Raw genomic sequence first — 14942 nt, 5'->3', positions numbered from 1 at the left:
TTATCTTCAGGAATTTCAAAGGCGTCAATCCTTCTAATTTAATAAAAATGACAAGCGTGTGCATCAGGCGTCATTAATTTCATATTTAAGTGCTGCTGCAGTCGAAAGCTCCTTCATCACCAGAGAATAGTTCCACTTGCAGCTTCACTGCAGTGTCTTTTATGTTTATTTCAAATTGGCTTGCAGTTGGTGCAGTGGAACCTTCTGCATGAGCCATGTGAGCTATGACTCGTAATTTGAAATTCACAAAGCTGACTGCTACTGCGGGGAGTGGATATAAAAGATGTATGCACTTGCTGCTATTTCATAAGATGTGCAATCTTACAGGGCCGCTGCTGAGAATTAATGGGGTTTTTTTTGTTTGTGTAAATTTTTCTGTCACTTTCACAAAAACATTAGTGCTGCGATGAAGAAGATTGAAGCACTATGTATGGAGATCTCCGAAGTGAAGCAGCAAGTTAAGGAAGTGGAAGAACGTAACCACTCTCTCAGGATGAAGAGGGAAGAGGCGATAAAGGATGTTGAGGGTCTCAGAGCCCAAGTAGAGGTCAGTCAGAAGGAGGTCAGACAGCTGGTGAAAGAGCAAGAAGTCAACAGGGAGCAGGAGGCTGAATTAACAGGGAACAGGTACAAAACACCTAATAGAGCCAGACAAGAAAGAAACTTTACCTGTGAGCCTAAAAGTATTTTGTGTGTTTTTCTACCAGAGGAATCCTGGAAATGAAGTTGAAAAACATCATGTTTGACAGAAAGCACCTATATGAGAGCCAGTGTATACAGCTCAGAGAGAAGAACAGGTACTGAGCGCAGTTCTAAGAGATTTCTAGACAAAGAGCATCCAGAAATATTCCTCTGAGCTTGTTAGTGTATTTATGAGCTGTTGTAAACATTTTGTGTATATACTTATGCCTGTGCTTTGCCCAAAGACCCAAAAGTCAAAAGGATTTCTTGGATTGCATTCCAAAGACAGTTGAAATTGTTCATAAAGCCAAATTAGACAATAAACATTAGCTAAAAGGTGTGGGAGGCATAAACTTATAATGATGCTAATAAATACAGTGCCTTTGTTTCCTCTTAGGCAAATGCAAGCCCTCAAGAGGATGGAGCACGCATTGACCATGGCTACTGAGCAACTAGATTTCACACAATCTGTCTACAATGACCTAGAGGCAAAGGTGACCTGCAAAGTCTGCACCTGTACAAATTCACAGTTGACTGTAAATTCAAAAAACGTTCCTAAATGTTATTTAGAAACATGTTCAGTTCTTTCCACACAGATGTGGAAACATTTTGAGTGTACATAGAGTTATGCCACAAGCAATAATTGGGTCTTCCTGTAATTTCGCTGATGTGCTCAATTTTTAAAGCGAAAATAGAGATAAAGAGCAAGAGTCACGGGAAATACGTCAGCGTATCATACTGTACAGGCACCTGACAATTTAAAAGGAAGTCGCCATGATACATCAGGGAATACATGCGTCAAGGAAATATTGGGAAACAAAGTCATTTGGATTTCCTCATTTTCACTAATCTACAGTAACTGCCACATAAATGATTACTCAGTAAATATAGCATTGTTTGAACACTGAACACTGTTCAGACAAGAATTCAAATAGCCTGTGGGTTTACCACAAAAATGCCTCACATTTAAATTAAAGAGGATGAGATTTATGGTTGTAATATGTCCATAGTATTGCATTCTAATCTTGACACTGCATTACAATTAATGATGCGAGCTACATGTTTTGCTTATGCTTATTGAAAATTGTGGCACGGCCTTGTGATTTATTCTTTTAAACCTTCTCTCAACTTATTAACATAGTCTTATTATAAGACCTTATAAGTCCTTATTGCTGTTATTTGTTGTGTAGTTCATGCTATTGAATGCCAGATTCAGTTCCTGGGCCTTAAAACCGTTCCCATTTTAATAATTCTTGAATTCTAATACTGTTTGTAGGTTAATGTGAGACTGAATACTGTATGCATTGACTAAATTTCTTTAATGGACTACAATTGGAAAAACATTAGCTTTTTACTTGCCTTTATTCCAAGATTAGGGAGGGACTGCATTTCACGTAAGATCTCTTTGCACATTAAAAGTCTGAACAGACTTTTAATTGTGACTTTACATTTCCAGTTAGACGCTGTTCCCAAAAGAGAGGCCAGTATTCAGCAGAGGATGGAGCTTCAGAAAGAAGTAGACGCTCTCAAAGTCAGCTTTGAAAAACAGGTGGGAACAAAGTGCGTGGGTACACACAATATCATTAGTGATTCCACAGTGTAATGTGGTCTACCGCAGTAGCCAACAGACAGAATGTCATATTTATACAAATATATAACTCTCCCACTGGGAAGAAAGGTGTCTAAATACATCTTCCTCATGTTAATTATGTTCATTTTACTTTGCGGCCATATTAATTTGTGGACAACCTTTCAACTAAGAACATTCCTTTCATGCCCGCACAAACAGAAATTAGCATCTGAGAAGGAAAGCCAGAAGAAGCAGCAGTTTGGAATCATTCAGGAGCTGCTGAAGGAGTCAGACCGCCTCAGGAAAGAACTTCATAACCTTAGATGCTTGACACAGATCAAAGTGGAAGAGAGGGGCAAGAAGCATCGTGAACTGCTTAGGGCAGAGGTGCGATACACACACACACACACACACACACACACACACACACACACACACACACACACACACACACACACACACACACACACACACACACACACACTGAAAATCAGGCACATGCAAACAGGCAAAAGAGCAGAGAGGTATACAATCTTTTCTTGTTTGCTTCAAGTTGTGTTTTGTTCTTATTCTGAATTCAGACATAACTGTTTTCGCTACACATATTCTTTTGCAGTATTAATGTATAAGTAATGAAAAATCATCAATGACCGGGTCGAGTGATGTTTCTGTTTGTGCTCAAAGTATCACAGGAGAAACTGCTACACCTAAAAATATGATTAAAAGTTTTCGTCTGCGAGTACACACACACGCATTCAGAAGTGATGATACTGTAGTTTTCACCTGTCCACAGCAAATGAACCAGCACATTCAGCATGAGTTGCGAGAAAAAGACCTGATCATCATGGACCACAACAAGCTGAACACTACACTACATTGCAGGTGTCGCCATTTTATTTTCTTCTCGTCTCTATTCTGCCTTTTTTCATTTAATGCAAAAGCATGTCCTCATGCTGTCTTTACACACATTCAGGCTTTTAATTGCCTTACTGTACTCTTGAGGTTTCATTGTACAAGATAAGATAAAGATATTTTCGTAAATACAATGACAGATTTCCTTTATATTGTCCAGGATGCATACACCCATGGTCGACTAGAACACCTACCACGTGGCAGTCATCTGGTGCTGCATATTGATTGTATGAACAATATATTTACGTGACTGGCCTAACAACATACATTTGATTTCCTGGATATTTGTTTGGTTCATCTGATCTGTGTAATAGCCAAGATCACAATTAATTCAGACATCTGCACATGTTGCCTGGGCAGAAAAGCATAACTTACTAATTGGTCGTACTTCACTGATCAGACTTAGACTAATGCATCTGGCACCACCCAGTACCGCAGCAGTCTGTTACAACGCATTCAATTAGGTCACAAGCACGGATTTCAGTCTGATGTGACGGTGTGTGACTTGGAATCAACCCCTGAAGAAATAGTCCAAGCAAGAGCAGGGCAGGATGGTGATTGTTGTGAATTCTCTGTGTAGTTCTAGTAGGAATATTATTATATATTTACCCGTCATTCTTCACCAACTTTGGGGTATCATGAATGTTAAACTGAATTCATCTGATGTGTGCAACCAGATCGTTTGATACCACTTTGTAATTAGTTGTCAGGCGATGGCATGATGATGTCAATATATATATTCATATTAGTTCTGTCAGCCATTAAAAACTATTACTGGCTATGGATATAAATCTACTTGCTACAAAGATGATGGGCAATAAATTCATTTTACAGCTGCCACCGCGTTAGTTAAAGCAAGTGATCAAAAGAACAAATAACTATAAACAATAGATGTCAAGAATGTGCTCTTGATATATGCTGTAATGCACATCCAGGCTGAGCTCAATGCTAATTTACTTCCCCCCTCCCCAGAATATCACAGTATACTAAACTGTGCAACATGATAATGGAGGAGAAGAATAAGTACATAAAGCTGAAGCAGATCGCCTCGCAGACCATCACAGAGTTGATGGAGCAGGATAAAGTCCTGGAAAATGAGATGGAGATCCAACGTACCATTTTAATCAGCAAAGACAGGTGTGTATTAAGGAGGAGAGATAGGCTTTTACTGTATGTGTGTATGATCACTTTGAATATGATTATTACAAAAATTCAATTGTGCAGATGAATGCATCTACAAATATTGTAATAGCATTTGTGCAGTGTTGGGGTACATATCAGTGAAGCTATGTCTATATTGTTTTCATTGCATTACATACTGTGGAATCTGTGTCTTTTTCAGGTCACTCACGAAATCACGTATGAAGCTCTCTAATAGCTCTAGAATGAAGGAGAAACTCCACAATGATGTCTGCCAGGTGCAAGCAAACACACAGTGTAACCACTAAAAATAAATAGATTAAAAAACAATTATATGATTCAATGAACCAAGAGATGAAGAGATACAGAGTCAGAGCTGTTGTGTTGTTGTGAATGAGCTACAATTTCTGACAGGACTCTTGAACTTTTGATATTACAGCCAAAGGTTTTAAAAGTCTGTATCTATCTATTTTTTAATGAAACATCTAGGTTGCGTGGCAGCACCGTCAGATCAGTCAGCTGTATGACGATAACAAATTAGAATTGACGAAACTCACACAAATGATCGACCTCCAGGAGAAGGCGCTAATAGAACTGAATAAGGGTCATGAAACTGCCACTCAACGACGCAACTTTCTGTACGTCAACATTTGCTTACAACAAATGCTTACACACCACGCATGACTTCTGTGACTACTGCGCATGTATGTGAAATAATGTGTCCATCACCCACAGTGGCGTTCAGCTGCTGGAACAGGAGGAGGTGTTGTTTAACTACCATGAGAAGGTGAACATCCAGGAGGCAGCCATTGCGAAGGGCAACATGGCATTAGAGCAGCTGGAGAAGGAGATAAATGACTTACAGTTAGCCATTACTGAGGAGAAGAGACAGATAGACGTGAAGAAGAAGCAGGTGCCCATCAAGAGAAAGCTGGAGGGGGAGGTCACCATGCTGCAGATTGAGGTAAGAGAATTATGTTGTATCATAATTCAAGACAGTGTACTGTATAGCTCTGCTCATTGAGCATCAATCAATAGTAATTGCAGCAGTATTAATCACAGCAAACCTTTAGAAGTGCAAACTAGTTACTTAAAAAGTATTGGTAAAAAAAGTGTGTCTAATTAGTTGCTGAGAGGTGTTGATAGACTGATGGGATGTCTTTGACTGTGCAAACAGTGATGACAAAGTCCTAATACCTACTTCTGTGTCTAGCAAACAAAAAAGGAAAACAATGTTCTTTTTAAGTATTTTTGGTAAATTATCTTCTTTGACTACTTTGACTAGACATCAGTGTTGGTCCAGGAACACCACAACAGCTTTGTGTCGCTTTGTTTTTCCTAGGCTTAGTGTCACAGTTTTAGAGGTTCCCTCAGACTGGCTTTGTTAAATGAATCAGTAATTTCTGTAGAGAGATTCTGTGCACAGCAATAACAGCGTAGCTACATCCTGATGTCAGTACTGCTTAGTGAAGAGTGTGCATTGCGCAGGTCTACTGTGTATCTGCCTCCAATAGGGCCTCAGGCCATTGTCCAACTAGGAGTGTGTCTTTATGAATCTTTGCAGGTGTATGTGTACATGTTAGTTGTATGCAACTCTCCTCTGCGCTGTCTGACAGATAGGGGAACTCCAATAAGAGCAACAGCTCCCAGAACAAAACACTCCTAATCTAAGCTTTTGTGGGGGTATTAAAATGTTAAAGTATTGCTTCACTCTGTCTTTTATTGCTCCTTAAAAGTGGTCAGTTTATGGCCTCATTTAAAGACCCTGATCCTCTTTCTTTGTTTTCTCGAGGTGAACTGTGTGTAGTCCAAAATCCTCTTAGGCTTCAACTGTTCTTCTACTAACTAAACTACAGACAGAAATGCAGAAAGAAGATGAAAATCTAAACCAAGAGGGAAAACCCAAACAACCTCGCGCTGCACAAGTTTCACAGAGGCAAACTGAGATATACATGAATAAATAAGAGGAAAACACAAACTTATTGAAGTAACTTAGCGAAGTGACAGAGAGACAGAAGGAGAGAGACACACAAACACAACACACACACACACACACCTAGTTTTCCTGCCAGTGGTGGCATCATGGGATTGGGTCTGTTTCTGCTCTGGATCAGAGTTGCTGGTTTTAACTTGCTGCTCGACCAGACTTGTCTTAGTCTTGTGCTCTTTTGGATGAACGCAGTGTTGGAACAGACTTCACCATGTGCTGCTGTGAAAAACGCCCCTTTCCCTTTTCTCCATCTGTTTACCACGTCTGCTGTTTATCACTTGCTACCACAGACTTTGTGCGAGCCATCTATACTATTTCACTCCTGATTCCCCTTTTCCTCTCCTGATTAGTATTTAGTCTCCTCCTCTCCTTTGTTTGACCTCCCCTCTATCATTGGTCCCTTCAGGTTTTATTTTCATTGGAAGCACCTTTATCTCTCTGTCTCCCCACCAAAAACATTTTCCTCCACTGTGTTTCACTTTTATTCTCGCCCTCCTTAACTGACCTTGCATTTGTCTGTGCATACAGTAGTCTAGTCCCTTCTGTTTTTCTATGTAGCCACACTAGCAGATTACGGTAGCTCTAAGGAGGGTGGCGTCTTTAGTCGACTGGTCTGCTACTGTGAGCCAGACTAGGCTAGATTCTAGGCATGTTTGGACACACAAGTAATTCCTGGACCCTTTTTTTGTTTCATTCCCCAATCCATCTGGCTTTCTGTCCAATCCAATCAGCCATTCATATCATGTCTGTAAAAAGCAAATAATTTCTAAATCGCTCTTTTGCCACATACAGACGTCTGTCTCCCTTATTTAAAAAAAGGGAATCACAGGTATTTTCCTATAGCAGGAGGCTAACCTGCTCAATCCACACTCTCTCTGAATTCATTCTCAATGCAAATTCAATCTCCCTCCAACTGCCTTGCTGTCGATTTATCATACGTATTGTGTATTTGTATTCATCTGTAACCAGTTTATCTGTGCATTGCAGACAGGCTCCCCTCCCTTTGATGGGGAATTTTGACAGATCGCGCCATCTGTGACACTGTTGAAGTTCAATATACTCTCAGGCTTTCATTTGCTCTGAGGAATTTTAATTGCTGCAAAATAAACAGAGGTTGGTGGTGGATTCAGAATGTACCACTTGTTTGGCTTGCTGGCACATCAACATGCCAAACACATACACAGGTGCAAAAACACCAAGATTTTCAAAGTTGTAGTAAAATACCCTTGAAGCTACAACTAAATTTTGCAGGTTCATTTTCTAATAGCTATGTTTTCTGTTACAGCAGTGCCCGTGTGCCATCAAACCCACCAACAATGCATTAATAGTGAAGTGGTTGAGTGAGACCCAGGCAGGGATGAGGATGTATTGTAAAGTGGTGGTGAGCCACATTGAGCCGGCTGTCCCACTCTTAAATCTTTGCCCATCTTGTCTGGAAGTCATTACCATGGGGAAACCCACCATGAATTGTTTCCTGATAGATAAAAGTGACAGATAAGTAGAGAGAAAAAAGGAGAAACAGAAGAGAGAGGCTGTGAGGCTGAAAGGTGCCTTGATTGGCTACCGTGACTTAGTGGTATTAATTACAGCTGCAGACATGCATTGCCTTTGGCAACGCGATAGTATCATTATAAGCTTCTTAAACTACTCCTACAACCAAAGATGTTTTGCTTGATCGCATTCTGGTTATATTTCAGTTTCCTGACGTTTGTGCAGGACAGGCCCGTACTGTAAATCCAAATAGCGTCTTATCGCTGATTGCTGTAGGGTTCTATGTGGTGAGGCTGGCCCACGGTTATCTTTCTTTCAAAGTTTTATGAGACATACTGTAGCCTGAAGTCAGGTACATACCTAATAACTACCCCCTGTTTCCCAGTGTGGGGCTGAAAAGTGAGGGATTTCTGTTGTTGGAGGCTTTAAGGCTGGGAAATGATTTGCCTGAGGACTTGAGGTCAGCAGAGGCGAAATCATTCCTCAAATGCTTTTTTAAAATCTCCATGCAGTACCATGGGTTACTTTACTTCCCCCATCCGACTTTGTGTTCATTTTGTCACTGCACCTCTGTCACATCATCCCTACTTAAATCTCCTACTTAAATATTTTTCAGTATTTTTGTACCTAATTATAACGTGTTCATCCTTTAGATTTATGTTCAGCTCCTCTCTTCACATGTGTCCCTCATTAACTTGCATAACCTAATTATGATAATGATCTTGCTGCCTTTCACTGTACTGACCTTTATGCTTCCCTGATCGCTCCTTTTTATCTTTCATGTCTCTTAAATGTGAAGTACTTTATAAAACTAATTATGGAAAGTACAGTAGTATCTAAATATGGTAATTATTTTTGTCTCTTTTGGTGGTGACATTTATTATATGTATTTTTAAACTGTCATGTTATTGTATAAACCTGGGCTGTAGGATGTGTGATGCTGTCATTGTACTGTATGTACTGTACACAGCTTTAAAACAATGATGAGCCAAGAAAGCAGCTATTCTTTGACTGCCAGATGAAGGAAGCAAAGAGGCGGGCAGGCAGAACAGAGACACTGACACAAAGACAGATGAACACAAAGAAAAAGACAAACAGCTCATGTGAACAGAAAGTAGTAACAGAAAGAGTATGAAAACGTTGAGACTGAGGGCAACAATGACAAAAAAACAAAGACTGAAGAGTGTAAAGAGGAGAGTGACAGATGCGCTGTATCTCATCCATCATGTAGTGTTTAAATGGCTTAGGGTCGTTGCGCATGAGGCTGGAACACAGATCAATCAGACTGGAAAGTGAGGCCTGGGCCCGAGCACACGGCCATCTCAGATGGAAATGTGCACATTTTTAAATGCAAAAACGATGCAGAGGTTTTTCAGTGAACAATTTTTCCGATATTACACAGTGATTTACCTGTGGGATGTACTGTGAATAATTACTTCCTAAAATGTATTCATTTTGGTGGCTGAACTGACCTGAGGGTTCAACATCCTTTGGCACCATCTGTGCTGGTACTGTAGCCCAGCAGTGTCAGACCTGTTTGGTGCTGGATGGTCTTGGCATGATTCTTGCCCTGTCACAGCCAGTGCTGTGTAACAAAGTGCACATTAGTGAACCTTTTCAACTATATATCTATGTTTTCCAAAGTCCCATGTGTGCACTTTTACATTTACACACAACATGGCGCAAATAAAAAAGGCAGTTTGACAGCAAATGATCCATGTTGTGTAGGTGACATAATAATGCATTCTACTCCTCGCACCATGAGCACGGTTTTGTTGTCAAAGTCATATTCTCTGTGAAAACTGTAGATAACCCTGGTCCCTGATGGTCAGCCCCAATTCCTGTTTCCCAGCATCTCGTCTCCTTCTAATTCTGTCTTTCTCGTCTGCTTTCACATCCGATCTCTCGTTCCTTTTCTCACTCTGGCCTCCATGCGGTCTCATGCTTTATCTTTCTTTGTCTGTCAGTCTTTTATCAGCCCCTGTGAGCACTATTCTCTCCCTGCTTTTCAATCTCTTAGTGTGGCTGTTTTTTGCCTCTCAGCCTTATTTCTACATACTATATATCTTAACCACGCATACTGTTGCTGTACTATTACCGTAAGTTATAATGAGAACTGTGTAGCATGTTTTCAGGAAGTTCAGTAGTGTTTTTTGTGTAAGACAGCATAATCTCATCCATGAAGGGAGGCGGAATTTGACCCAAACATGTTCATTTTAGATAGAGGCTTGGAAACATACTCAGTTTCCATAAGCCAGTTCATGATACGGTGAGTCAGACTGTAAAATATTTCTCTCCACCCTGTTTTTTGGCTCCAGTTTGTCTTTCTGTCCAGTGTTTCGCTTCTAGTTATGTCCCTCTGCATTCTCCTTAGGCACCTATTAATATTCTCATGTGTCTTCCTTTTTGGTGTCATCTGTCATTTCCAGTTTCAGTATAGGTTTCTTGTTTCTGCTCAGGAATCTCCCCTGATTACGTCTTGCCTAATTTGCTGGGACACTGCTGCATTTCTTGATACATTGCTGCCCATGGCTGAATTGGAATAGTGACTGATAGTGAATTAATGTATTAACTGTTAACATTTTGTCTTTAATCTAAACACTATACTTTCTAATTGCAGTGATTCCAAGATAAGAGTTAAAGGGATGAATCTTTCTACTGTGCCCACTCTTCATTTTACCACCTTTTCCCCAGACCGCCTCCTTCCTGCCTCAGCGCTCTTCACTGTGTCAACTCTTTTTTGTGTGTTTTTACATAGCCTCTCCTCACCTCTTTTTTCTGCTGTCTTAGGGGATGTCAGGTTCAATTTTTTCCTTTTAGATGGGTCCTTGAGTGTTTTAAATTTGGGTTTCTTTTATCATCCAATGTCATTGACTTGCTATGGAACAAAAGTTGCTTCCATACAGGCATTCGACAGAAAAATGTATTAAGCATTTTCATTAAATCCCCACTGAATAAGTATCTGACATCCCTAAGCGACAAGACACTTAAAACTGACGCCTTATTACTTTGATGTTGTTTACTTATTTCAGTCCTGTCCTGTGGGAAATGATTGTATTATTTTCATTACTAGACAGCAATTGCTTTTGTCCTCTCTGCTCTCTGTCGTTCAGCTCTCAGAAGCCAGGGATAAGACACTTGAAGGTTTGGATCGAACTGTTGATTACAAAGAGCTTAAAGGCAAAGATCCATCAACTTTACAACTGGTCAAGAAAATTGAACAGGTACTCTAATGCATGTCATTTAAAATGTTACTTAAATACTTAATATGTCAACAGGACTTTGCTGAAGAATAATGATTGCCCCTGTTCATTGTGCATGTGATGTAGCTTGAGGTCAATCTAGCCGAGCGCGAAAGGCAGTTGCTGGAAAAAGAACTCCTCCTGGACCAGGTGACCCGGCTGCTGAAGCCACTGAGCGAGCAGGCTGAGAACTGCCAACAGGACAGACTCTCTCTGGCAAAGAAGGTAGGCGGCAAGTTCCACTAGCACACAAACACAGATCAGCTCATAGGCACACAGATCGTACGTGCTGTAAAGAGACTATAGTTATATCATCTTTCTCTTTATTCTGCTTAAGGTCATACAGTATATGGTCTATGTGATGTGCACACATCATTACAGTGCATCACAGATCAAATGAACAATCTGAAATATGCATTCCAGGATGCTGCATCCCACTGTGTCACACTAAGTGACAGTGTTTTCCCCTGAGCCTGCGTGTTTATAGATATTGTGATTGTATGATAATTTATTTATTATTTATTGATTTCTGTTCTCAGCCTGAGATTTGAATGGTTTCAAATCCTAATGTAATGTATTGTTAGCGATATTAAACATATATTGTGATATTAATATCACAATGTATATAAATCTTATACCTGCCACACGGCTTGCTGTGCCCTTTTAATGTATGCCTCATTTAACATCTAATAATGATGCCCACCTCTGGTTCAAATAAACCATTTAGAATGATTATTATTAAATATTACTCAAATATTTAAAGTTGCCCGATAAATACAAAGTAAATACAAAATTTCTTTAACCCCACCCTCTGTTTTAGGGGCTACAAAGTCGAGACTATAAACTAGATTTTCAGCCCAATGCTACTGTGATACACACAAGAAACAAGGATATGTAACTGTGAAAGTCACCTGATCTGTATTTTTCGTTTACCTCCAGTTAAATCAACTCCGCATTGACATAAATGATACCAACCAGAGGCTGATGGCTGTCTCTGCCGAACTCTCCGTGAAGCAAGCCGTTGCTTTGTCTCAACAACAAGAGATCAAGGAGAAGGAGCTTCAGGTCAGAAACCCCCCGCACTCACAGCTCACATATCTCCACCCACAACAACGTGACTCTGAGCTCTTACTTTTGACCTTGGTTCAACATCCACCGTCAGTTTTTCACTGTTTTTCCTATTATTCTGGTCACTCACCACTAGGACCAAAGAAGCCAAAAGTCTCTCATGTATTTTGTATCATCAAACCCATTTATTGCTCATTTTCAGTGTTAATTGAGTCATGGGCTCAACACTGCAGCAATAACAATAGACCCATCCTACTGTACTCCCAGCACTGTAGCTCCTGTAACTATAGCAACCAAAAACTGTCCCTTGTTGACATTTGATTTAGAAGTCATACTAAAATGTAGAATTACTCACCCTAATGGACTTTTTGGCAGTTTCCTACCATGAAAACAACATAAACAGTAAGTATCTCTTTGCCAATTAGTTGTGAGACTTCTCTTGTTGTATTTAATTACTTGTCATACTTAAGTAACTATCTGTGCATTTTATTTTGTTTAGGACAATAGTGTCATTAGTGGCATCCATTTTCATTTTGTTTTATATCTATAAACAAGACATTATTCATCTTTTTGGATTTTGGAAGCTGTGGTGTAAACACAACAGCAACATGTTTATTTGCCAGCGAACTACCGAAAGTGAAGGAACTACTGTATCATCTGGTGCTTCGAGCATATTCATCTACATGTACATGTGTTCTGCTAGTTTTATAGATTTTTCACTGACAGAACCTGCAGCTGGAAGTTAGTTTGTTGTGTGTTGTCAAAAACAGTACAGTCCAACTCTAAAGAGCAGAGAGGTTCGTACTGTCTTATTCTCATTGGGTTTGTCACCAAAGGCAGCTCCTTGCACATCACTCAGGATCACTTGATACTAGCTAATATAAAAATATTGATCCGTTCAAATCGGAACAACAATGTACAGTAGCGAGCTTGCTTTGACTGCGGATGGCAAAAACCCGGTTTACACTGATCAAAATACAAGTAACATCAACCAGTCTCACACAAGAAATATTGTGTTTACAGTTTAGAGAATTGAGCAGCAAATGCTGCCAGTTTCAACACCTGTCTGCTCCTTTGAGGCTGTAGTGAAGGGAAGTGTTCGGCTGGCAGCGGAGACTCAGCGCAATCAGTTTTCCAGGCAACATGCACTGACTCTACTTTGGCTTTATTTTTCTTCAGATGTAGAGACAGTTTCAAAACATACTTTGACTTTAACTGCTATTAATTTACATGTATGCTGTCAACCACCATTTTCATCGTTATTATTTGTTCGAGCATGAAAACAAATACCTGCTTTGAATTAAGTGTAATTTGGTACTAAACATCCAATATGAATTTGTGACACTGGTTTGAACAGAGCCTTCACTGCTTCCTTCTTAATAAAAATGTACAGCATCCAATAAAAGTGAGTGAACTTCCCAAGTGTAAGCGTTGCAAAAGACGTGGCTTATAACCTGAGGAACCCCTGCAGCTGATGTGTGCCTGCAGCGCGTCACCAACAGCAGAAAATGCAGAGGCATAACTTTACCCAAATTCTGACACTAATACGACCATCTGTTTTCCGGCGCAGTTAGAAGTGAATTGAGCCAGGAGAGTGCCGAGTTGGTGGAGTGAGAGGAATACAAAGTAAATGCTTTTTCGCCCTGCCCCTGTGCGCTTCCAGATGGACAGGTGCCAGCGGCGGCTGGAGGAGGGCCGGTCTCCTTGCCCTGAGATAGAAGAGGAGTGGAGGAGGATGCTTCGGGACAAGAAGAGGAGGCAGCGAGACAAAGAGGACAGAGAGAGGGTAAAGAAATATCACGGATGCACACAAAGATCACTGGTCAGGAATTAAGGCACTGAGGTATAAGAACAGAAGATGGAGTTGGTGTAAGGACACTGAGAGGCTCTGTATTCCTGTATAACACGTACAGAGTTCCAACTACAGACAAACTAAATTTACTTAATGACAACACCACCACGCACGCACGTACTGTAGAGTCTGAAGCCAGTCCAGCTGTCTGCAGTCTGTCTGGTGTCCTCATCTGCATTTCCTTAGCCTGTTTATTCCTGCTTATGGCCGCAGGCCCAAAAAGGCACAATACTCAGTGAGCACAATGCCAAAAATAGGAATAAACCTGCAGAAAGCGAAATGCTTATTCCGGCTAATCACTTATTAATCGTGTGATTCATTTATGTTTCCTCAAAAAAAGCATAAATGTGTGTTGTATACCTGATGATGAAGAGGAATATGTTTTTCCTGTTTGTTTATTGAAGTTTGTGCTTTTTTTTATTGGGTGCCATTATTCCTAGCTTTGTGTGCTCTCCTCTGATCACATGCCAGCGGATAAACTGTTCATATGCATGAGAAAAATCACCATCTCTTTGAAGTCTCAGTCAGATTTAGGCACAGTTCATTTGCATGCAGTTGTGGGGTGAAAGTCAAAGAGAGGACCGTAGTGCGATGAAGATGAGTGTGTTTTCACAGCAAGTCAGCAGGAGTCAACCGTGGTGATGAATTGATCCATCAACCACAGCGGCTTTGAATCAGTTTTACCGGCCGCTGTCACTTTTCTCTGGTTTTAGTTTTATTTTAGGGGGAATGAAAGTTTGGGATTCATGAGTCATAAGTCAGGAAAAGTGGCACTTAGTGTTTCTGAATACTAGGTAGTCCCAAAAGCCCAATCTTGTACAGTATATCAGCATATCTAATGTTTACGCATTCAACTACTGAAACTTTAAACAGTCAGGTTAGGTTCACCATTTATTTGTTCTGAGATTACAAAATTTTTATTATTCAATTTCTATGATAAAATGTATTTATTTTAATGTCATTCACTCACAGTAAAATGTCCTCTGCTGTGTGTTT

The 14942-nt window shown here is 40.2% G+C and overlaps 1 protein-coding gene across 1 annotated transcript in view; it reads left to right on the top strand.

The window, feature by feature from the left end:
- The window catches only part of ccdc146 (coiled-coil domain containing 146), a 32269-nt gene that overhangs the window by 17030 nt on the left and 297 nt on the right, over nt 1-14942 (top strand). The window contains exons 9-22 of the mRNA XM_029161398.3: nt 400-627; nt 708-797; nt 1079-1175; nt 2138-2230; nt 2471-2638; nt 3045-3133; nt 4136-4300; nt 4506-4581; nt 4793-4941; nt 5039-5267; nt 10898-11008; nt 11114-11251; nt 11966-12091; nt 13758-13880. Of these exons, the coding sequence (XP_029017231.1) occupies nt 400-627; nt 708-797; nt 1079-1175; nt 2138-2230; nt 2471-2638; nt 3045-3133; nt 4136-4300; nt 4506-4581; nt 4793-4941; nt 5039-5267; nt 10898-11008; nt 11114-11251; nt 11966-12091; nt 13758-13880 (1882 nt within the window). The remainder of the gene's footprint in view (nt 1-399; nt 628-707; nt 798-1078; nt 1176-2137; nt 2231-2470; nt 2639-3044; nt 3134-4135; nt 4301-4505; nt 4582-4792; nt 4942-5038; nt 5268-10897; nt 11009-11113; nt 11252-11965; nt 12092-13757; nt 13881-14942) is intronic.

Source organism: Betta splendens, chromosome 9 (assembly GCF_900634795.4).
Source record: "Betta splendens chromosome 9, fBetSpl5.4, whole genome shotgun sequence".
Classification (NCBI taxonomy): domain Eukaryota; kingdom Metazoa; phylum Chordata; class Actinopteri; order Anabantiformes; family Osphronemidae; genus Betta; species Betta splendens.
Note: the sequence above shows the minus strand (reverse complement) of the source record. Positions and strands in the feature narration are given on the sequence as shown.